This window comes from Panthera onca, chromosome B2, assembly GCF_046562875.1.
Source record: "Panthera onca isolate mPanOnc1 chromosome B2, mPanOnc1 haplotype 2, whole genome shotgun sequence".
In the NCBI taxonomy this organism is placed as follows: Eukaryota; Metazoa; Chordata; class Mammalia; order Carnivora; family Felidae; genus Panthera; species Panthera onca.
This window is the reverse complement of record NC_138343.1, coordinates 91,131,745-91,157,915: the sequence shown is the minus strand read 5'-3', so window position 1 is coordinate 91,157,915 and position 26,171 is coordinate 91,131,745. Positions and strand designations below refer to the sequence as shown.

The window sequence follows — 26,171 nt, the reverse complement described above, 5'->3', positions numbered from 1 at the left end:
ACCCTGCTCATGCCTCCAGCCTGTCCAGGGATAGTCAGTCATTTCAAGTTCCAGGGTTAGCTCTTTCTACAGAGTTCCTTAGACTTACCTCTCTTACTTCTTAATTTTTTTTGCATGATTTTAGGACATGCCAAACCCTTCGTAACATCTTTTGACCTACTTGTTCTTATTCCTAGGCACCCCTAGCTGACATACCTCGCATTTCAACCACAGTAGACATGTCACTGTACAACAAATTCATCACACTACTTTACAGCTCTGTATCCTTCCATTTTCTATTCTACCTGCCCTTAACATGCTTGAGACACAGTTTAAATGTCATTTGTTTTCACTCTCTCTAGTCAGGTGATTTTCTTGCTCTCACCTCCTGTTTGTCCATAACACTTTTATGTGACTCTTTTAGCACTTAGCATACTGTATTATAATTTGTTTGTAATACCGCATTTTACATACCTGAACAATAGGAAACAGTTGTTTCTTCTTAGAACAACAAAGTGCTTGATAATGAGGTAGTTTACGTAATCAGCATATGTCATCAGTATACAATAAGTTTATGAAGACAGAAATAATTTTCAAAATAACAATTGTCTTCAAATATGTTTTCAAGTTAAATATATTACAGGAGTTAATAAGAGATGGCCTCCCTCCATCTGCCAGTGAGAACTGATGAAGTGAGCCCAAATTAAAGAAGAATAGTAAAATCTAGCTGAAGTACCATATGTGCTGTTTGGGGCTCTAAAGTCCACGTTAGTTGACTGGCTGTCAAATAGGCTAAGAAATTTAAAAATCAATATTGTATCATTTACAAAGCATACTTTAATATAATCAGATTTGCCTGGATTTAGAAAATCTGAGGACATCACCCAAAGCAATCTACACATTTGAGGCAATTGCTCTTAAAATAATGGAAAAATTCATCCTAATATTAATTCAGAATTCCAACAGATCACAAATTAGGGTGTGACTATGTGGATTGCTTTGGTTGATAAAATGTGAGCAACAGTGTTGCTCATTTTTAGATGGAAAGATTTAATTGCCTGGCACTTAATTCTCCAATTTACCCATTCTCTGCCACAGCAATTGTGCAATAAGTTCAAAGCATCCTAAAATGCTGACCCAAGATATCAAAAATAGCTGCCCTGGAGAATTATCTAGATTTACAGTAAACCTTATTTTTATGAGACATAAAATCTTGTTCTATTAAATTGCTGTGATTTGGGGAATGATTTTTCCTATAGCATAATCTAGTCTGGTAGTTCTCAAACTTCACTGTGCATTGAAAACATTAGGAAAATGTGTTAAAACACTGTTTGCTGGCCTTACTCCCAGTTTCTGATTTAGTAGGTGTGGGATGTGGCCTGAGAATTTTTCTTTCTAATAATTTCCCAAGTGATCATGATGCTATAAGTCTAGCGACCACACTTTGAGAATCACTGATCCATCTAATCTTAAATAATATGCAAGTTATCACATTTGGAAAAATACTTGACAGTAAGTCAAATTTGGCAATATAATAAACAAAAGCATACTTTTATAGATAAAAACAAATATAAAAATTGTAAGCAAACGTAGAATGGTTTTATAGTGACTTAACATTGGTAAAATTGTAAATCACTTATGAAAAATATTTATTCAGTTATCTGAACATTTGCACACTGAGTTGTCTTAATTCTGCTGAATATTTCTGTCCTTAGAGTATTTTAAACAGTCTTGAATTAGTTTTAATATGGAGGAAGTACATTACACCATAAATATAGTAAAAATTGTCAAGTATAAATTTAAAAAAATTAGAATAATCCAGCATATGTTTTATAATATCTATTTCAGTAAATTCATAGTTTTACTTTTTTAATATAACTTTAAAGAATTTTTCAAAAAGTATTAATTGCATCACTAATGATTCTGATTTGTCAATTAAGCATTTTAAAAAATTTCCTGTTCCATTTTCACAATGAACTTTTTATCCTTTTATCCAATTGGAATAATTGGGTTGGCATTAAAGAAAGAAAATTAAGTCAGCCCTTGAAATCTTAGCACTAACTTGTTAATTACCCCCATTAATTATACAATGAGGAATGACAAGCAATAATTCCCTTTCCCAAAGTATGGCTGAAGGTCAGAGAGCTATCTTACTGGCATATTGAGAGATCAAAGCAAATGATGCAGTTTTTCTTTTAAATGCCATCAGACATCACTGGAAGCTTACCCAAGGAACTAAGTTAATGTTTTAAACATAATCTTTAAACATTATTTTTATCTGTTAAGGGAAACAATACTTATTACATATTTAGAAGTAAAATGACACTCAATAGCAAAACCACGAACAATCCAATTACAAAAATGGGCAAAGGACCTGAATATACAGTTTTCCAAAGAAGACATACAGGTGACCGACAGGCAAATGATAAAATGCTCCATGTCACTAATCATCAGGAAAATGCAAGTCAAAACCACAATTTTATCACCTCAAACCTATTGTCATCAAAAAGACAAGAGATAGCAAGTGTTGGCAAGGATGTTTTGATTATTCATTTGCAATGTAGATAATTTTTCCCCAAATATGCTTTATATAACTTACATTCAAAACAAGATAAACATTTAAACAATGTTGAGAAGGAAACAGAAAACTTTTAGAGGGCAGTTGTGTTAATCCATTCAGGAACTGAATTTTTAAAAAGAGTTTCTGATACAGAATCAATTCATTTTTAATCAAGCATCCAATAAACAACCCATAATAACTTACAGAAATGGATATATGTTAGACTTATTTCTCTTCTTATTTACTCCAAGTCTCATTGCAATTTAAAATGAATGCTGTCCTTTTTTAGGGGTCAGTGCTTTAGACCATCATCACTAAGTGACTCATATAAAAATGAGTGCCTATGTAGAAGTCTTTACAGTGAATTATTTTTAAAGAAATGACATTATTGTCATTTTGTCATTAGTTTATAGAGCATCCTGGAATAGTCAATAATGGAACATATACATATATAAAACATATACATATATATGTATGTACATGTAAACATATATACACCTATAAAATAAGTGATAAATATCACAAAAATCTTCAGTTTCCCCAAAATCCTTCTCTAAACTAAGAAAATAAAACCAAAAACAAACAACAAAACTTCCCTTGCCTTGACATTTTTTGTCTCTTTCTCCTTAGATTATTTTTTTCTCCTTGCTATTTGTCTGAAACCTTCAGATATTCCCATGACATATTTCCTCAGCTCATTAAAGTCTTAGCTCAAGTGTCACCTTCCAAGTAAGGTCTCTTCTGATAAACCCAACCTAATATTGTAATCATCTTTTATACTCCCTATACATCTCCTTGCTTTATGTCTCTCCATAACACTTATAACATTTGATATAATAGACATATTTGTTTTTTTATTGCTTATCTCCCTTTTCTAGAATACAAACTCCACAAGTCAAATAGCTTTTGTCTGTTTTGTTCACTCTTGTATCTCCAGTACCTAGAACAATGGTGACACACGGTAAATATTTGATTATTATTTGTAAACTAAATAAATCAATAAACTTAAAATAAAACAATTGAAGAAGAAAATAAATAGATGAATTAATTATAAAATATTTAGTGTTCTCATGCCTAGAAAAACATCACTCCTGCTAAATGGGTAACATGAGTATGCTGAAAATAAGATTTACTACAGAATTGATGATGAATTATTTTATCAACCAAAGTCTTGCAAAAAAACAGAATTATCAACTTACACAGGTAGGAGTCAGGGAAGGTTACTTCACATTTATACTTTGTAAGAATATTTTAAGATGCATCCTGAAGGTGGTGAATAGATAACCAAATGGGAAGGGCATATCAGGCAGAGAGAACAGTTTGTGCACAGCAAAGAGGCTTGAAACAGCACAGCATGATTGGTAAGGGGGAATGACAATTATTCAAGGAAGGCTGTGGCATAAGTATTGAGAGAAGAAATACCAGGAAAGCAAAATCAAACAGGCATGAGAATGACAATGACAGAGGCTGCATGTGTCATGCTGAGAAATCAGAACTCATTCTTCTAAGAACTGAGGATTTGCCAAATAGTGTTAAGTCTGGGAATGACATCACCAGATTGTCATTTCAAAAAAGACTATTTTGTCTGCATCAGATGAACTTAAATAGGGTACCAGGCAGAACACGGTCAAGGTTGTATACAAGTATGTTAACTAAGACAGGTGGTGCGGATGGAGAATAGAGCTAAATTTGAGAATTGCGAGATACAAGGGAGAAGTATTAAGTGATCAGTTGGAAATGAGGGATGAGAGAAAGACAAGAATCTAGCATGATCATTAAGGATGGGGCTCAGAAACCCCATAAATAGGGAAAACCAGGAGAAAAAGCATGTTTTGGAGTAAAAACAATGAGTTTGGTTTTCATCACGTTGGATCAGTTGTGCCTCTGAGATATCCAAATAAAGATGTCCAATGGTGTCTGGATCTATGAGTATGGAACATGGTGGAAACAACCGAAGGCGTCGATCAATTATCTATAGCATAGAGGCAGAGGAAGGTATGGGTCACGGGAAAAACGTTAGGGAGAACGAAATCAATAAGCAGAGAACAAGACTGAAAAAACCTGGAATATCAATTTTTAAGGAGCAAGGAAAGAAAAAGGAGTTTAAGAATATAAAAATAGGAATAAAAGCCTAAACGAGGGCGGTAACAAGGAGAGAATGATAGCAGAGAAACCGAAGTAGGAGAGTTATTTTTTCCCCTGAAGAGGGAGTAGTCAGAATTGTCAAGTGCTTCAAAGAAATAATACAAGTATTATCCTTCTCCCTATGCTACTCAGAGAGGGAGACAAACACCAGGAAAACACTAGGGGAAAGTAGCTACCAAGAGGCTCATGCCAGATTTATCAAGTTCCAGATTTAAATTTAGGAAAACTGGCAGTGTCTGTCTCTCACCAGGGAATTATTTCACTTTATTATTATTATTTATTTGTCTTCCAATGAAAGCAAACACTGCTGATCACTGAGGTCTGGTATAAGACCTTCCCCTTCTATTTCATTAGACCTACATATACATAGGAATATGAATTGTATGATTATTGTGGAGAAATATTATTTTTGTTTTAGGATTGGCATATACTTTCAAGACTTTAAAACTTAAAAACATTAGTTCTTTGAATATGTTTAAAAATATTCACTGTCATGTAATCAGAGTCCAAGTAATAATATTCCAAAAATTTTTATGCTTGCTTAAATCGTAATAAAGAAACTATATTCAAGCAAAACCAACTTTGTGGAAACACTAATATACCAAGCTATGTAATCAACTATACCCAAATAATTAGGCTTAACTCATAATTGCTAATTGTATGTGCTCTTGGAATTAAAGAACTTCAAGCTTTGCACTTGGAATGTACAACATATAATCATCTTAGATCCAAATTACCCCACTTCCTGAAATAAAATTGAAATTATTTGGTTATAAGTTTTATAATACAGAAGTTGTTATAATACTGAAAATTAGTGTCTTCCAGGAATATATATTTTCATATTAATTTATTCTCTTGAATAATTTTATTTTATCCTATTTAAATATAGGTCCAAGATAAAATAAATTTTTACTATTAACTGATCTTATATATTATTAAACTAACTCCATAAGCACACAAAGATGTATCTAGAACATAGTCTATACATATACTACATCCAAGTTAATAAAGTTAGTAAAGAAAGCATTTATGCTCCTTAGGATAAAGGCTATGGCCTTTTTTTCTATATTGATATCATAGAAAGTAACCAAAGATCAGCCTGTTAAATATTATAATACCTTTAAAAATGACTAATTCTTTTCATTAATTAAAATAATTTATATTCTCTCCTTTAAATCCTCCCCTTATCTATATCAATATCCATGACCACTCACTCACATAAATAATGACTTCAAAAAATTAAATGAATAAATATATATTTAATTGCAGTCAAAATAGAATACAAGTACAATTCATGCTAGCTTTCTTACAGAAGTTTTTAAATGATAGAAGAAATCATATCTATATATGATTCCTGAAAAATGTTGAATCTATTTATTCAATACAAGTACTAAAAAGTGACCTAACCTAAACTGACCTTGGGCAGATTACTTAATCCATTTGAGATTCATTGTCTAAGCAACAGATATAATAACACCTCTTTAAGCATTCATTCCTTAAATACTTATTAAGGTACATCCATGATCCAGGTAATACCTAGGTGCTAATGACAGAATAGTTAGTAGCCTTAGGGCTCATTCTGCTCAGACATGTATTTGATCCAGTAGAAAATACAGTCAAGAAATGTCATTCATAATGTGATTATAGCTCCCATGGGTGAGGGTCAAGGGATAACCAAGGGCTGAGATGTGTTGGAGGAAACCTATTGCAGCCTTGGGACCCAGGGTTGGGGTAGATTTTCTTTGTAACATCTAAGCCAGATGGTACATATGAATGGTATATATGAACATGTATGTGCAAATGCACACATGCACATGTGTGTGCATTTAGTGGATTGGAGGAGTGGGGACCAGAATGAGAGCTTTCCAGGTGAACAGAAGAGTAGTTTGGGCAACCTGAAAGAAGTTTAATGGCTGCTGGTAGGCAGAAGAGCCAGTCAGTCACTCACTGAAGGAAGCAGGGATGGTGGATGATAACCTATTTCCTTTGGGACTCATAGAATTGTTTTGACAATTAAGTGGAATAGTTTATATAACAGCAACTACAACAATGCCTAGTGCATTATAGCTCCTTTCTGTAGTTATTTTCCTTCTATTCTCCTAATTTCCAAAGTTGTACCAGTCATTTAGTAGCAAAACTGGGAATAGAATCCCAGGCTTCTGTTTACCAGTCCAGAGTTCTTTGTTAATGGACTGCTGGTCTATAAACAAAGATGAAACACAGGAATTTTAAAGCAAATATTCAGAACTTATCCTGGAATTGCTTACGAGCTGACAGCTATCCAACTTATTTTTAGTTTATATTTAAAGTGAATCATATGTTCCAAAATGACTGACAGAAACACAGCTTTGTTTCTGAAGCCAATTCTTCTCCATCATTTTTGGACATCATTCAGAGCTATAACAGACTTTCAGGGTGTTTAAAAGCATTCATCCACGACAACAACAAATGCTAATTATCATAAAAAATAAAACAGCTCCTGTTAACATCATTCTAAGAATTTCTCCTACTCCAGCACTATATTTCATCTATCATCCCATCTGTTTTGGGGGTGGGAACAAAGACTGGATGGAAGTATAATTATCATGTATCAAACTGGACAACACAACAAAATAGAAATGAATATAAATGGGAGGACTAGCATACATAATAAATAAATCTGGAAAGGGAAAAAGGAAATGTAAATAAAATGGCACAATGTGTCCTGCAGTAAACAGCAGATACATAAATCCATAATGGAGTCAATAATGTTTATCTTGCTGAGTATGAGGTGGATTTTTTCCCATTTCAGTTCACAGTCCTTGCTATAATCAGATTGCATTGCACATGATCAAATAGACATCTTGTTCACTTGGGCAGTTTACAAATCCTCTCTACTGAATTATGTCATTAAAATACCACCTTGAGACTTTTAAACATACCTGCAAAGACAAAAAAAAAATCTATTTCCATGTATTTATGAATACATTTCAAAGGGAATCTTAGAGTCAGTTCTGTCCTATAAAAATATCAAACACAGCCACATTCTCGAAAGTGTTAAATTAAAAGGGACTACAAGTGTCCAGTTGCAAATGTAATTAGCTCATTAAAAATATGGTAAACACATGGACAATCACATATCCCTAAGTAGGAACTAGAAGCTCAATCAGGGCCAGGACTTTTTTTCTTTTATTGGCATAAACACACTTGCAATGGTTCTTGGCATGTAGTAGGTGACTGATCAATATTTTTAAAATTGAATACTGCAAAAATAGAGCAATTATAAGCTTTTATTCTTCTCAGAATATTTTAATACTCTACAAATAATTCTGTAGTGATTGAGTATTAATATTTAAATAATCAGATTTTAGAATCTCCAAGTATCTATTTCACTTTCAAGTGAGGAGTATGCCAAAGCTTCTTTTAAATAGTAACAATTATTTTAATACATATAATCTGAGATCAAGTCTCCATTAAAGGTATGTACACTGAATTAACTAATTACATTTATTTCCCTATTTAAATTTGCTTCAATGATATAAATGTTTAGAATATTATTTAAACCAAAAGATCAGTTACATATGAAGCTTTACTTTATCAAATTGTTGTTTGATCTTGATCACAAATCCCATTATCTTTTTAGTGAATCTCTCAAGAACTACATACGTGGAATAAAAATGTTACGATACACACATATACATCAAGCAGAATAGTGAAGAAGGTGTTATGTCCATAAGCATTTTGAACTTTCTAATATCCTTTACACCCTTAGGAGTTTTAAGATAATAAGACATAAATACAAATATCACATGCATAACATACACCTATATGCATCTGTATATGTGTGTGTATATACCATGTGTGTGTGCATGCATCTATGAAGGTACATGATATTTGCACATCATTCACTTGAATTATATCAGAGGGAATGGAGAAGTAAATAATCCATGGATTCATAATGCATGTGTACTCATATTTATATATTTCTGTATACAACAATTCATAAACATATGTGGACAAATTTGTAACTGAGGATGCCCTGTACCCTTACATTATACAACTCAGAAAAACCATTCACATAGAATCTACCATTTATAACATGATATATAGAACTTTACCAATGACAGAAAAGTAATGATTTGGGAGTAAAACATCAGACAACAAACTTAATAAGTCTAATTTGAGTTAAAAGACACATCAAAGGTACTTACTAAGTTATTTTTTTGAAGGTCTTTGTTGAGGTATTTCTAAGTTAAAACTATGTATAAACATTTCACTTTTTAAAAGCAGAAAAATGAAATTACTCTATTGATGTGTATTGAGACTCGCTCTTTCTTAGCCTAATGAAAATGTTTTTCAAAGTACTTTCATTGTTTTCCCAACCCTATGGCTTCCTTTTCCCTGTTCTCCTGGGAGAGCTCTGACATCTATTTGTAGACAGTTCATTCTACTGGCAAAGGGATGGGTTCCTGCATATAGTTCTAAATATTGCATGCATGAACACAGTATGCTGCTGGAGTACTTCGGAAGAATTAAAATTCAAATGAATTCCAATTTTTGTGTAAGCTTAAAGGTATAATGAAATGTCTCAGAATACAACATTATTTTTACAGTCTACTTTAAGGATCATTATTTACACCATTGATAAGCATCTCAATGTAAAACTCTTATCACTAAATAATAACCAAAATAGTATGAACTTCTACCAATATAACTGCTAAGGAAAATAAAGACTTTATTTTTAATGTTTACTTTCATATATTTACCTATGAGATGTATTTTTAATTGCTACTTTAAAACAACTACTCATTTATAAAAATAATAACATACATTAAAACAGGAAAGCACAGACAACTTCTAGCAGCAAACATTCATTAAAATATTCATAGAAGACCCTGAAATAAATACCACTTAGTAAATTATATTATCCAAGTCCCTAAAATGTGTTTACACATGAATAAGTCCAAACACTCTGAGTATTTCAGTGGTTACAATATTGTTTCAAATATGAGAAAAAAAACGTTTTAAACTTTAACATGCTACCCAGGTATAAAGTTACTACCTTTCATACACAGTTTTTGCACATAACAGCTAGAGAAAATGTTAAGGCAAAATCCTGAATTTCTTGATAAGTTTCATTAATAGCCAGTCATAAGACTTTACTTTGGAAAACTATCCTGAACCTGGCAGAAGAATACTTTCAATAAGTATTTCAATATTAATTTCCACACTATCTCTTTCCTTCATCCAATATTATAGTTCATGTTACCTGGTCCCCCCACGGAAAAATAAAAGTGCTTATTTTACAAATACAGAGAGACAGTATGTGATTTAACTGTTCTTTGGATGTGTTGAATTGGTGTGGATGTTTGATTCCAAATGTCTTTCCAACTCTTTCCTTAATTAAAAATCAAACCAGGAATATAGTAAGAATTTTGAATAAGTTTCAGAATATTATGTGTATTTAAAGCATAGCCCTGAAGGCTACTGATTTTTCTTACCAGTGCTGTCGTCATATACAACTGTGACAGTTTTCCACTTGAAGAATTGCACCAAGTCCAAAATGGCGCGGCTGAGTGAAGAGAAGTCTGGGTAAAGACTGACATAGAAGGAATCTTTGTTGTCTGACACCTGGTGCTTCCAGCGGGTCTGTATGTGGGGAACCCCCAGGGCATTGCAGATGGACTGCACAGCATTTGCTGATGAGCTGTGTGAAGGCCCGAAGATGGCAGCCACCCCAAGAGAGAGCTGATCACAGGCTGAGGAGAGAGAGAAGTCTGTCAATAACGAGGAGAGATGCCAGTGTGCCAACATTATCACATTAGTGTTGTGAACCTGAAGGTTTATCCTGAAGAAAGATTTTGTTTTCCTTATAAATAACATCTCCATTTAGCTAATTTTCATATTTTTTTCTGACTGCAAACATGTTCAGTTTGTCAGAAGGGAAATCTTCCAGGCATCTGCAACTCAATGTTCAAATGATTCTACAAATAATGTCAAGAGGGGGAAAAAGGAAGAATATTCTAGAATTTAAGAAGGAAGGGAAGTGTTCACCCTGCAAAAATAGTTTATATCAGGAAGTTGGGGAAATAGTGTTCCTTCCCAAATTTACTGACCATCCTCCACCATCTTAAATTCTTAATCAGAAGCCTTTTGGTTGTTCCGCCCCATCTGAAAAGCTAGGGCAACACAGAGCTAAGTATTTGCACATATCTGATGATACAGATCAAGCTAAGCATTACAGATACCCCTTTAAAACCTGATATGGCTTATCAAGGATGATTTCATATAACTTAATCTCATCGAGAAAATTATTAGATAAATACTTAATCATTTTTTTTACTTGACTTTTGTATACTGTAAGTCTTTTATATTGTTCTAAGTTAATTTTTGAGGTTTGTATTCACTCACAGAAAATTTTATTCACGTCAATAATAAATACAGTAATTAAGAAAGGCATAAACAACCTAGAAGCTATTCAGATTAGAATAGACTATGATAGGACTTCAAATTCTATAAGGTCCCTCAAAGCAACTAGGGAGTTTGGGCCTAGAAAGTAAATAACTATTGGAAACATGAAAATCATCTTTAAATATTTGTAGATCTGGCCTGTGAAAGAGGCTTAAGTTTGTTTCATTTGATTAGAAAAGGAAGAATAGGGCAAATGGTTAGAAGTTCATCACAAATTTTGACATAATTTAAATTAAAAAAAAATTAAAGGGAAGTAATAAATGTCAAAAAGTGGAAATCTGTTCCAAGGGGCATTGGTTTACCCATCCCTGCAAATATTTAAACAGGACTAAGGAGAAGTATTATTGGGATTTAGGCATTAATTATGTGTTCAGACTGAATCTCTCCAAAATAGGTTAAAATTATACTGAATTTTAATTCTACTGAAGCAAAATTTCCTTCAGAGATTTCACAGCATAAAACACAATGTGATGGAATGATTCTTAAGCTTAGGGATATTAGTAAGTAATATCCCTATTAGCATAGTTAAAAAAATTCACTTTTAAACATTTTCTTCAAAAATTCAGTATGATCTAAGTACATTTTTTGAATATGTAGGTTCTTACTTTTTAAATAGTGATTGGAATTCTGAATCAGTAGTCATGTTGGAACTGACATTTTTCACGAACTTGGATTTTAATTCATATATGTTGAGAATAAAAGATCTTCCTTTACCAGGTTTTTGACAGAACACAGGTGAAAAAAAGTTGAAAACATTATAGTGGTCTATACAGAATGTTCTGAAATGTGTTTCAAATATGAAATAGTCTTCAGCTATCAGAGGAATCACTTAAAAGTGATGTATGATTCGAATAATAATTCAAGATCTAATACATCAATGTAGTTATTTGCTCAGCAAAACAGTATCACTTATGAAAAGTATAAGAGCATATAACAGAGAAAATGTTGAAATTTAAACATCTAATTTCTTATCATTTGCTTGCTTTGGAAAAATAATTTAAAAAATTTAAATGTCCAAATTATTTAAATTATTTTATAATATATTATATATTAATATAATATATATTATTTTATATTCATATATATTTACTGAGCTACCATAGGTTCAGATATTATACCAGATCTCTCTCTTATATTACCCTTTCACATATTGCTATGCCTCCCAATCAGTAATAGCTCAGTAAGCAAGAGCTTCAGAAGGTAAGACCAAAACCATGACATTTACCCTCTCAACATATCACAAAGTTACTTAATTATGCTTATTTGAGTTTTCCCCAGTTTCAGACAAAGTCAATTAATGAATTTGATTCCCAATGGATTTTCATTTCATAAACGCTTTTTAGTATTTTGAAACTAAATTCCCAAGATAGTAACCTGTTTGCTGTCAGAACACACTAGACTGTTTTTGTTTTACATTGCTCCTTTGAATTCACCATTAAGAAATGTATTGATATTTTTTTATACTTCACTCGTATTCCATATCCTTTGGTCTAAATGATTTCATTTGAGACAGAGCTTCTTCTTCCTAATGGAAATAATCCTGAACTATGTCACTAATCAAACGCACTTGTCTTGCAGTTAATGACTTATTTTGCAATTATGATGACAAATGTAATACTTTACAATAACCTTTACCCTTTTTTTCCAGCCTTTAAAACCTTTCATCACCCTGACATGGTTCTGAAATGTGGAAACTTATTTGTATTCTCAAAGATATGAATTCAAAGGGCAGGCAGAATTTAGGCTTTGATAAACACTAGTTAGCTGGGGGATAAAAAAGATACTTTCATCTCAAGGAATATTGTACCTTATCAGTTGCCATTAATATTAATGAAATTAGAAGAAATCTGGACCAACTTAGAATTATAAATAACTATGTACATTTCTTTCAATGTTAGGTAGCTAATAAAACAATACTAGAATTACAGAAAGGTAATGTTGTTTTTAAAAATATAAATTTAGAACAAATGCTTTATAATCCCATTCCTTTGTGAAAAATCTATATTATGAAATTTAATTCCTATTAGATGAATGCTAACTATGCAAAAGAAAATATCACCCACTTAGACAAGTAAGACAATGGAAACATCTCTCAAAACACATTTACTACCAAAGTTATTGTTTGGTTAAAATAATGCCTTGATAATAGTTTCACTATTACCTTCCTGACTTTCTAAATGTTAAACTCATATTCCACAAAGTTATTTTTCTGTTCTTATCACTAAAAAAACAGTTTGACAACAAAATAAAAGAAATAACAAAATTTATAAAGTATTCTAATTATATCTTCCTATAATTCAATTTTCATATCATTAGCCATTTATTTTCAGTTATAAGAAGAAACATCCAATAGTTTTAAAAATGGGCATGAAGTACACATAAATGAAAGGCTGTTGAAAATTTTCCAATAAAGTTTTAAGATTGGGCTGACATTATGTAGTAACTTGGAACTACAGAACTTTCAAGGTAGTCAGTAAATTGAGACAATAGTGATAATGTACTTCTTGGAAATGACAGAAAACACAATAAAAATGTAATAATGGATTCCAAAACTAGGTAAAATCCACTGCTGTATAGTTTTATTTAGTGGGTTCTTAAAAATAGGAATCGTTTAGTAAGAAAAGGATTATTGCGGAGGAACAATTTACAACAATCATAGACCTAGCTGAGTTTATGTTATAAATGATTTTGTCATAATAGGTAATCATAACACCTTACCTTCTTTGATAAAATTTATGTGCAGTTTGGAAAGAAACATTGCATGAAAATATGCCTAATGACTTATTAATTATATTTGGAATTAAGAAATCTCTTAAGAATACCTTTAGAATTGGATTCCAGAAAATACAATGTTAAATATTTGTCAATTACCTTTCTTGGATGCTTCAAAACTGTCATAGAGGTTTATCTTCTGGGTGTCATAAGTTAGGGTGGTATTGGGCAACAACGTTCTGTTTCTGTTGATTGTGTTCACAGCAAATCTGAACGCAAGTTCCTCAGCTCCCATTGGGCCAGATTCCACATATTCAAAAATACCACCTGGAGAAAAGAATAATCATGCAGTTTTACAAAAGGGAGAAAATGTGTAACATTTTCTGTAATTTTATGTGTATATGCATTTGTGGGTGATAAAGCACACATGTTATTTGCTTAAGTACATGGAGTTTGTGCTTACTTTTTTATGAACTTGAATATTTGGGATGTGCCCTTTTAGATAAATCCACACTGTAAAAATTTCTTTGCTATTGCCATCATTATTTAACACAGCTTAAAAATGACTTTGCCTTTTTTCTTCTGGTAATTCCTTCTTTTAGGGCCTAGATATAGATCTTGCCTTAAGTATTGAGTATTATCCCTCAAAATTTTGCACACAGTTCCAGAATAATCAATCCTCTATATTGATATAAAGCTATGAAGTTAAGCATCAGGAAAGTTATACTAAATTTGTCTCCATTATCTGAGAAATCAGAAAACTTTAGCATAATTTCTATGGCACTTATTGTGTTAAAAGCCCCAAATACAAACTAACTTGCAAATTCTAGCATCTTACTTGCAAGAAAAGAGAAAAAAGCGTCATTTCTGTATTTGTTTTACTATAAGTCTTTTTTAGAAGATACTTGGACATTTGTGAAAGATAAATCTCCAAAACAGAGTAAAATCCCTTAATTGGTGAATATCATGGAAGTATATAATTTAGCCCATAAAATGTAGAATACAATTCAAAAACATGTCCTTTCCATTTGTTACCTTTCACCTGTTATATCTTAGTCCACTTCCCTCATTCTTGTCCCAGCCTTGCTTCTTACTGATATCATCTCTATTCAGTTATGAGTGACCTATGGGAACCTTGCCTCCAACAGAATCTCTTCCTTATTGTTACTTTGGTAAATGGAATGAAAGGGGGAGCATCTGATATTTGACACTGTCCAACCTCTGTCCTTGGGAAAGTAGTACTACTTAAGCAATAGAAAGCATTTATCTCTCTTCCTTTCAAAATTTATGCCATTTGCTCTCAGCATAGGCGTTCACAAATTAAACTCCCTTGGATAAGTCATTTCCACGCCTTGCAATTCATACCTCATCAAAAGTCTTCTGACGTATGAATGTCAGGTGACTATACTATCAGCAAACTTCCTATTTTAAATTCATAAGAAGACATGGTATGGTAACAATTCCTCTAAATATGAGAAATTAGGACTCAAGAAAATACCACAGTGCTCAGACAAATTTATAGTCAGGAAGAATTGGAAAATTTGTTACTTGACACCATACTAGTTTGAAATATTTCTCTTATTCTTTCAGCTAAATTGATGGTATAATTATCAGAGCAGTCAACTTATTATGAAATAGTGCTTTTAGTATATTTAAAATCTTTGGAGACTTATGCTAAGCAGAAGGACAATAAGTATTTACATGCCTAATGGGTGTCAAGAACCAAATCAGATATCTCGTATATATGGAGGAGAATAATGGTATGTGCCTAAATTCTGAAGCCAAAATGGGTTCATATTCTGGTTCTGCCATTTGCTGTCCATTTAAATTTGGGTAGTTGCTTAAATCCTCAGTCTAAATTTCTTCATATCTAAAAAAAAAGGATTATAATTAACACTACTGCATAGAGTTGTTATAAAAATTAAATGCTATCTCATAACAAAACACTTACATTGTGGTTGCCATAAAGTAAGCACTCTATAAGTGATTAAGGTTCCATTGAATCTTCAAAGTAATCCCAAGCAGTATTATTTTAGGAAAGAACTCTTTTGGCCAAAGATCATATAACTATGAAGTTATAGAGCTAACATTACAATATGTTCATGAAAAAATTAAAAGCCCTTACTTATTCCACTACAAACTAGTTCCAATACAAACTTATTCCACTACAAAAACTTCAAAATTTCATTCAGGTAAAATACACTAAAATTCCTAAAAGGTGAGACATACTGACTTTAATATAATATGTAATTAGAACTGTAAAATCCTACATATGGAACAGAAAAATAATAGAGCAATTGTAAGATACTTCTTAAAATTAATTAGGAATAAAGAGTCAATTATAGAAATGCAAACCTAAAGTTGTTTCTTAATGTCACAATAAAATGAAAAACTAAATCTTCTACTTTCTCAGTTCAAATTATAGTTTCTATGTGATATACATACAAAAGAGAAATACAAAAATGGTCAATATTTGATGACCAGTGGGTTAAAATGTCCCCATCCTTTATCTCTCTTCAAAATAAATAATTCAAATGTAAGTTTATATATTTGTTAGTGGTTTGAATATTTAAATAAATCTTTGTAATTCCTTAGGACAACCCATTTTCATCTTAATTAAATAAAATAAATAATTTTTATTGATCCAAAGCCAGAATTTAAAATTTTGCATATAAAAATAAAAAACACCCAGATCATACAAGCTTTCCAGGCACAATATCTTCTATAACACCTTCCAGCCACGTACTCAAAAAATAGAGAGAGAGAGAGATATCACTACTTCTTATGTGTGGAGGGCAAGGATGGGCAGGTAGGGTAAAAGAATCTAGTAAAGAGTTACTTTTTAAAAAGTATTTGGTGGGTTCCTCAAACTTATGTAGGAAAAAAAGGGAGCTTTTGTAATTCTGTTTAAAATTTTGGAAAGTTTAATAACATCTAACACAGTAATTGGTCAAAAAAGAAAAGTATAATCACCATATTAGGTGATTAGGTGATTAGGTATAAGGACATTACTGATAGATATCACTAATTATTCTTGATTAATAAAAGGGAAAATATTTTTAGAAAAATAATGGAGTCACAATGAAGCTTTATTAAGAAAAAAAAATCACATATTAATAGTAAATGCTATATTTAAGTGTAAAATAGAAATGAAGTCCTGGTAATGTCAGGAAAAAGATAAGAATGTGTACATTATTGACTTTTACTACTATTCTGGGAATTTCAATAAATGCAGTTAGAAATAAAAATACTTATTAAAACATATAGATTCATTTTTATTTCATTATATTTACAGAAGAGACACAATGGTGTTTGATAACAATGAAAATAACAAAATTGAGAGAATTTATCACCAACAAACCTTCACTACAACAGGTATTAAATAAATGAGTTCTTTAAGCAGAATAAAAAATGATCCCACAGGGACCCACCAAATTTCTAAAACATATGAAATATAAAAGAAGGGGAAATATGTGGGTGATTATTAATGAATTTTAACTAAACAAGCAAGAATAGTAATATCCTATGAAGTTTGTAATGTATTTAAATTAAAGTGCATGATAATAATAACATAAAGTTGAGAAAAAAATAAATAAAATTAAAGAATGTAAATGTTCTAGCAATATTGAAAGAAAGGTAAAGATAATTATTTTGGATTATAGTAAATCAATAATGCATATTTAAATTTCTTAAGATAGAGACTAATATAATGAACTAGTATATGATCAAAACTTTAATAGATTAAAAGTCACATAATAAAAATATTTTATTTGTCCAAAAAGAATAAGAAAACATAAGTAAAATAAATGGAGAGAAAAACACCAAAAAATTAACAAGATGGTATAAGTGGTAGATCTAAAACGAATGCATCTGTAATTGCATTAAAGGTAAATGGAGTAGATTCACATTTTGAAGTTTAAGATTATCTAACAGGGTAAAAAGGCACAAAACTATAAGCTACCTGCAAGAGAAACAGTGAAAAATAAAGAAAAAGATGGGCAAAGATAGGTTCTAAAACCACATTAGCCAAATAAAAGCTGGTGAAGCTATCTAATGTTACATAAAGTAGGCTTGAAGACAAGAAGAGAATAGAGATACAGAGTGCATATCATAATGATGATAAAGAGGTCAATACACTGGAATGATATAAATCAGACTCGATACACATCTAATAAAAAATATTGACAAAAGAAGAAGGAGTTATAGATCATAGTGGGAAACATTAAAACACCACTCTCAGTAGTGTTAGCAGTTAGTTACTGACAGAGTAAGCAGACAAAAAAAATTATTTAAAATTTAGACAATCTAAATATATTTGACTTAATTAACAAAGATGAAACACAGTACCTCAAAATGACAAAATATTTTTTCTTTTCAAATGTATATTTACCAAAATTGATCATAAGCTGGGTCATATACTAAATCTCAACACACTTAAAAGTACTGAAATAATTCAGAGCATGTTCCCTCACCACAGTGATATTAAACTAGAAATAAATAACAAAAAGATAACTTAGAAATCCCAAGTTCAAGAATTAAAGAATATATGCCTAAGTAATCTATTGGTCAAGAATGAAATAAAAATGGAAATTACCAAATCCTGGAAACAAAATAAAACTGAAAATTTGGCATTCAAAATTTGCCTAATACAACTAAGTACATTCTTAAAAGAAAATTCAAAAGATTAAAAATCAATGATCTGAGATTCCATCTTAAATATCTAGAAAAAAAACCAAACAAATCAAATCCAAAGGAAACAGAAGAAAAAATATAAAGATTAGAGCAGAATTAAATAAAAAAAAAAATATATATATATATACACATAATAAACTACACACACACGAAGACAAAATTTGGTTATTTGAAATATTATTAAAATGTATAAAATCTTAACAAGCCTAATCAAGAATAAGAAGATAGAAATTATACAAAAAATTACACACCATCTCTTAAGGATCATATTGATGTACAAATCTTAAATAAAATACACTAAATTGAATCTAGCAATATATAAGATAATCATACATCCAAACCAAGTGGGTATGAAGGTTCCTCTAAAAGTTAAAAATAGAACTACCCTATGATCCAGCAATTGCACTACTAGATATTTACCCAAAGAAAACAAAAATATTCACTCAAAGGGATACATGCACCCTGACATTTATGGAAACATTATCTACAGCAGCCAAAGTATGGAAACAGTCCAAGTGTCCACTGACTGATGAATGGATAAAGATGTGGTATATGTATGCAATGGAATATTACTCAGCCATAAAAAAGAATGAAATCTTGCCATTGCAATGACATGGATGGAGCTAGAGAGTATTAGGCTAAGTGAAATAAGTCAGCCAGAGAAAGACAAATACCATATGATTTCATTCATATGTGAAACTCAAGAAACAAAACAAATGAACAGAGAGAGACACAAATGAAGAAATAAGAGTCTTAACTACAGAAAACAAATTTATGGTTACCAGAGGGAAGGTGGGTGAGGGGATGGGTGAAATAGATGATGAGGATTAAGGAGTGCACATGTTGTGGTGAACACAAATATTGTGTGGAAGTGTTGAATCACACTATATTGTGCACCTGAAACTAATATTGCACTGTATGTTAGCTAATTGGAATTTGCATAAAAACCTAAAGAGAAAAAAAACAAAACAAAACAAGTGGGCTTTATTTTAGGAATTCAAGATGTGCTTAACATTTGAAAATAATTCTATGTAATTTAAAATATTAACATAAAATAGAGAAAACTGAACAATCCTTTAATAGTCATAACAATATCATTGATCAATTTCAACTTCAACACATGATTAGATACTCTAAGCAATTTAGAAATAGAAGAGACCTTTTGAGCAAGTATGGTGTATCTATAAATAACCTACATCATACATCAGACTTACTGGTATAATTTTGAAATATTTCCCCATAAGACTGGTAATGAAATAAGGGTGCTCACTATGACCACTTTTATTCAGCATTGAAATGAAAGTTCTATTTAGTTCAATTAACTAGTAATGAAACTAAAAAAAAATTAAAAATAAAAAATATAAGGTTTGAAAAGGAAGAAATTAAATTATGGTTCTTCTCAGGTGAAATGATTGTGTATACAGAAAAATAATACAGATAGGGGCGCCTGGGTGGCTCAGTTGGTTAAGCATCCGACTTCGGCTCAGGTCATGATCTTGCAGTTTGTGAGTTCAAGCCCCGCATGAGGCTCTGTGCTGACAGTTTGCTCCGAAGCTGAAGGCTGCTCTGGATTCTGTCTCTCTTTCTCTCTGCCCCTCCCCACTCACACTCTCTGTCTGTCTCAAAAGTAAATAAACATTAAAAAAAATTTTTTAAAGAAAAAAAAAAGAAAAAGAATGCAGATAATTATTATGATTAAAAGAATGAATTTAGCAAGATGTCATTGGACATAAGATCAGTGTATAAAAATAAATGATATTTTTACATATCTACAACAAACCAAAAGGAAAAAATAATTATAAAGAATAATTTTCAATAATAAAGGATATGCAAAATATTGTGGTAAAAGCTATAAAATGTTATTAAGAGAAAATAGGAACTAACTAAACACAGGGATATATTAAATTTATGAAATAAAGAACTCAGTGGGGCACCTGCGTGACTCAGTCAGTAAGCATCTTACTCTCAATTTCAGCTCAGGTCATGATCTCACAGTTCGTCAGTTTGAGCCCTGCATCCGGCTCTGCACAGTGCGGAGCCTGCTTGGGATTCTCTATCTCCTTCTCTCTCTGCCTGTGCACACCCTCTCCCTCTCTCAAAATAAATAAATAAATAAATAAACTTAAAAAAAAAAAAAAAAAAACCTCAAGATTTTAAATTAATTATCCACAAATTTATCTATAGTTTAGTACAATCCCAATCAAAATCACAATAAGACTAAAATACATGTGGGAATGCAAAGGGCCTAAAATAGTAAAGCACTCTTAAGAGAAACAAAAACTGGAGGACTTGCACTACTGTATTTCAAGAATTGTAATAATTCAATTATAAATTACTCAATTTTTGTATTAGTATAAAGATAGACTACTAGATAAATAGAACAGAACATAGAATCCATAAACAGACTTTCACCTGTATAGCTGTTGACATATAAGTGATGATTCTATATAGTGCATCAGTGCATAGTGCAAAAGAGTTGTATTTTTAGTAAGTATGTCTGGCTCAGTTTGATAATCACACTTAAAAAAGTCATTTGAATCACATGACTAAATGTGAAAGTTAAACAATACTGTTGTTAAAAGAAAAACAGACTAAGAGAAGATTTCTTTAAAAAAAAGCAATAACCAAAAGGTAAAAAATATGACATAATTAGACTACATTAAAATTAAGAACTTCCCAGTACAAGAAAAAATTCGGAGGATGTGTGCATATGTGTGTGTGTGTGTGTGTGTGTGTGTAAAACAGAGAATTCATCTCTTTAAAATATTCATAAAAGGAAAATGGCAGTCAAATCAATAGAAGTATGGGTACAGAACTTGAACAAGCACTTCCTCCCAAAATATTAAAAAGGACAATAAACACACAAAAAAGAGTTCAACTTCATAATAATCTGGACAATAAAAATTAAAATTACAGTTCAAAATAATTTTACTTTGACTCAAATGATTAAAATGGAAAAGACAAGTAGCATCAACTGTAGTTGAGAGTGTGGAGCAAGTAGACCTCCCATACACTGCTGGTCTCTCTAGAAGTTGGGACAACTGACTTTGAAAATTGTGCATCAGAGCCTTCTAACATTGAAAATACACAGGACCTGTGACCAAAATTTTACTTCAGGGTATATACCCAACACAAAGGTGCATGCATGTTCATCAAAAACCATATACAAGAATATTCATAGCAGCATGGAATGCATGCATCATTGAATAACTGCATGCTACAATAAAAGATGAATCTCATAAACAAAATATTGGGTGGAAGAAGATAGACAAAAGAATACTGCTGTATGGTTTTATTTTTGCAAAACTTCAAAAAATAGTTGTGGGGTGGAATAGGGAGGGTGCATGATGTTCTTTGGAGGTGCTGGTGATGTTCTGTTTTGTTTTTTTTTAACCTAAGTGTTCGGATATATATTTATTAAAGCTTTACTCTGATTTGTGCACTTTGGTATATATGGATCATCCTTCAATAACATTTTACTTTAAAAAACAACTGCATAAAAGTGCTAAGTCTTATCTAATTTTGATAGCACAAGTAGTTAAAATAAAGGCAATACTGCTGAATGTAACTTGAATATTTGAAAAAAAATCCATAATTGAACACATAAACACGATTAAAGAAATACAAATAAGAAAATATATGTAAGTATATTAACTAATATAAACATAGTATATTAAAAAACAAAGGGTTAGTACCTTCAATATAGAAATAATATTAACAATAAGGCACTACAACAGAAAACTTGGCAAAGAAATGAGTAGATAACTTATAAGTATCACATGAAAATAACTAATAGGCATATTAAAATGTTCAAAAATAGGAAACGAAAGACTAAAACAAACAGAAATTTTACAGATTACATTTGTTAAGGTGTGTGAGAGAAAGCATAGTTGAAGAGAAAAATAAATTGATATAAACCTTCTTGTAACTTTTTTTAAATCTATCAAATTTTAAAAATGTAACCTGAAGAAAAACATGGGAGATTTAGATGCAAGGATGTTCACTTTGTTCATAAGAACCTAAGAACAAGAACAATATGCTTAGAAATGCTCTAAATACCTAATGGTGAAGAATTATTTACATAAATCATGGTACATTTAATTAATAAAACACTATGTAGCTAGCCATTTTAAATTATTCTACAGAAGTCATTTGATGACAAAAACTTTATATAAGTAGTTATAATATGTAATCATGCATAACAAAATAAGTGTGGTTTATTTCAGATGATAGGCATTTGATTAATTTTAATTTTCTTCTTTTCTCTTGTCTGTACGTTATAAATTGTTAAGAATGAACCTGCATTAATGTTATATTTTTTTGAAAAAATGAATAAAACATGTTTTAAAATAAAGCCAGACTATTATTAAGGGGTAGCAGAAAACAGGAGGATACTGTGAAATCTCAGGGTGTTTGTTAATGCATTTGTTTCTTTTATGATGAGAAAGACAGCATGTTGATATGATAGGGAGAGAACAATAAAATGTAGAAAACAGGGTATTACTGATGAAGCCAGGTGGCTCAGGAGCAAGAGAAGATCAAATCTAAAGGAAATGGTAAACTAAGCCTGGGGAGGACACCTTACTCATCCAAGCAAGAGGCAATTATCTGTGATCTGCTGATGGTGAAGATGGGTAGGATACTGAGAGAATATATATTTTATCTATTTTCTTTCTGAAGTAGAAAATAAGAGCCTATAAATTTGATTCTCTGAGGAAGAAATCAGCTATTTTTTTCATTTTAAAAATTGCTAATAAAAAATTGAAAGGCAAAGCATTTTTTCCACCTGTTCATAAACCTACAAAAGAGTAATTGTTCACATGATTTTGAATAGGGCTTTTTCTCTTTGTATAGCCTGAGAAAAATAATACTCATTTTCTACTATGTACCTCCTATAAAAAGTGTTTGCTTCTGGACTTAACTCATTTTATTATAAAATGTCAGAATTGCATGTAGCATTTCATAAGCATGTGGTACATGAAGACAGAATTGCTACCCTAAGGAGTTCACAAATCATGTTTGGTGGACAAAGTACATCCCAGAGTAATAAAGAACACAGAAGAACTCTATGATCCTAAAGCAGCACCTTCCTAATGTATAATTATGTGCTTTCCTGAGACTTGTGGCAAGATTCACCTGATTTTACATTTTCAAGAATCTAAAGCCCATTTTCTCAGTATCTTCAAATTCCCTATTCTTTATGGGATATAAGCAACACTTCACTGCTTTTTTATACATTGCGTACCTTTGGCTTTTTGAAACAACAACAACAAAAAAAATCACTTAAGATAATCATTCTCACAGCTTTATTTTTGTTTGGTTTAGTTTTGTTTTTTGTTTCTTTTTAATTCAGAAAGAGCCACCACATCTCATGTAACCTCTATATCAAACAATAAAATGTCTGCAAGTTCTGTCTCCAAGCCTATTGTAAAAGTTAATAGTGCTCATCACTCTATAATAGGCCTGATAAAGAAAGAAGAAGAAAAGCAGAGGACAACAGCCTTCGTTTCCACAGGTCTATTTGTCCACCTTATTTTGTAGATATGAAAGAATAAATGGCAAGGAATCCTTTGCTCACACAAAACTCACAAACACTGAAACTTTCTCCCATCACAGTCCCTAACTCACAAAAAAACAATATTGATCAAGACTTGAAATAAAAATTTATATTAAGCTAACTGCTGAAGCCTGTCAAATCTTTTCTTTTAGATCTATTTTAACTACTACTGAGGATTGTGTCACTCATAAGGATGTGATGAATGTGCCAACCAACATCACATCTAACTTCTGAGACTGTTCAAATAGGTCTTATCTTAAAGTAGGTAAAGATCAGTATTTTAGAGATGTTTAATTTCATAAAAAAATCAATGTTATGAATAACATCTGTTATTCTCTCAGAAGATATGCTAGTTTGTTCCATCAACCATTACAATAATCTTATTTTCTATTTAAATAAATACAAAACATGGTCTCCACATTTTAATTTTGTACGAATCCTTATCCAAAGGATAAAGTCACCATGCTTCTTTGTAAATGTGAAAGGTTATTTTCAAAATGCCCTGGATATTAAATGGCATTAGGGAATTATTTATTTCTTTTTCTTCTCAGGCAAAATAATGATATGGTGGTTATGTAAGAAAAAAAACTTTATTCTTAGGAGATTCATGATGAAGTGTTTGGATGTCATAAAAATAAAAATGGAAAATGTTAACAATTATTTAATCAAAGTTGTAAGTATATGACTATATATGCTATCATCTGAACATTTCTGCATATTTTTAAAGTTCGTAATAAAAGTTTAGGCAGGGGAAGAAAAAGAAGAGGAAAAAGAAATAAAATTCCTATACAGTTTGTTACCACTGCATGTTTTTAACGGATTTCTCAAAAAGACCATTAAATTACTCTGCAAGCATTTATAAAAATACTTATGATGCACTACAATTGTACTATTATTGTAAGAGGAGTCTAAGAATGGCATAATCAATAAATCACTTAGTCTATCCATCCTTTGGATACTTAGATTGTTTCTACTACTACATTTGGGTCTCCAGGAATGGCAAACTTGCTACTATTTAAAGTTGTCTTTTACTTCCTGGAAGAGCTCTAGCACCAGATTCTTCTACATATTCGCCCATCGTCTGCTTCCCTGAACCTTCTAACCTTTTGTTCTGATTAGAATAAATTTAAGCCCAACTTCCATATGGTCATCATCCAGAATTTGAAAACAGATACCTTCTTCTGACTATATTTTCTTTTTTCCAGGTTAAAACTTTCAAATCTTTTGATTATCACATGAATATTCTGATCCTTTCATTTTTCTAGTTATTTTTCTCTGAAAATACTCCAGTGTATCTACAACTCAATGTTGGTCCACTTTTTAACTGTATTCCAATTAGGTCACAGCAAAGCAAAACATGATGGGGCTGTCGATTCTCAATGTAGTATAAACAATATAAATAGTAGACTTTTTTGGAATACAATATCATAGGGTTTATTGATCTTGAACTTCTTATTAAAAAATTATGTTTCTAACGTACTTTTATTTTTCATACATGTCTCTGAAACATATCATCTATTTATTGTTTGTCTAAATTTCTAATTAAGACTATTTGGATTCCTTTTTTAATGATTTTTAATGTTCATTTATTTTAAGAGAGAAAGAGGTGGGAAGGGCAGAAAGAGGGAGAGAGAGAATCCCAAGCAGACACCACACTGTCAGAACAGAGCCCAGTGTGGGGCTCATGAGATCATGACCTGAGACAAAATCAAGAGTCAGACACTCAACCCACTGAGCCACCCAGGCACCCCAAGACTATTTGGATTCTTATCCTATCATCAACTCTTTATTAATATTAGTTTATTCAACATCTAATGCATCAAGGCAAGTTACTAATACTACAAAATGTGAAATGTGTTTCTTTTTCCTTTGCCTTTAGGTCATATTCAGTTTTGTTTCTATGTCCAAGTCAGTGATAAAAATGATGAGCAAGAAAGAGTTAAAGACAAAAATCTGAGATCCTACCCACATGGATACCCCACTGGAGGCTTTTCCTACTATTATACTAGCTAATGATCTTCTTAATTATTCTAGCTGACAGTGCCTAGGTCCCCATCACTTCTGCTGGAATATCAA

At 31.4% G+C, this 26,171-nt stretch overlaps 1 protein-coding gene across 4 annotated transcripts in view; it reads right to left on the bottom strand.

Moving 5' to 3' along the window:
* GRIK2 (glutamate ionotropic receptor kainate type subunit 2) overlaps nt 1-26,171 on the bottom strand; it is a 648,000-nt gene that overhangs the window by 392,875 nt on the left and 228,954 nt on the right. For all 4 annotated transcript variants that reach the window (XM_081795767.1, XM_081795769.1, XM_081795768.1 and 1 more), the window contains exons 2-3: nt 14,006-14,173; nt 10,165-10,422 (exon numbers count right to left, since the gene is read on the bottom strand). In XM_081795767.1, coding sequence (XP_081651893.1) covers nt 10,165-10,422; nt 14,006-14,173 — 426 coding nt within the window. The remainder of the gene's footprint in view (nt 1-10,164; nt 10,423-14,005; nt 14,174-26,171) is intronic.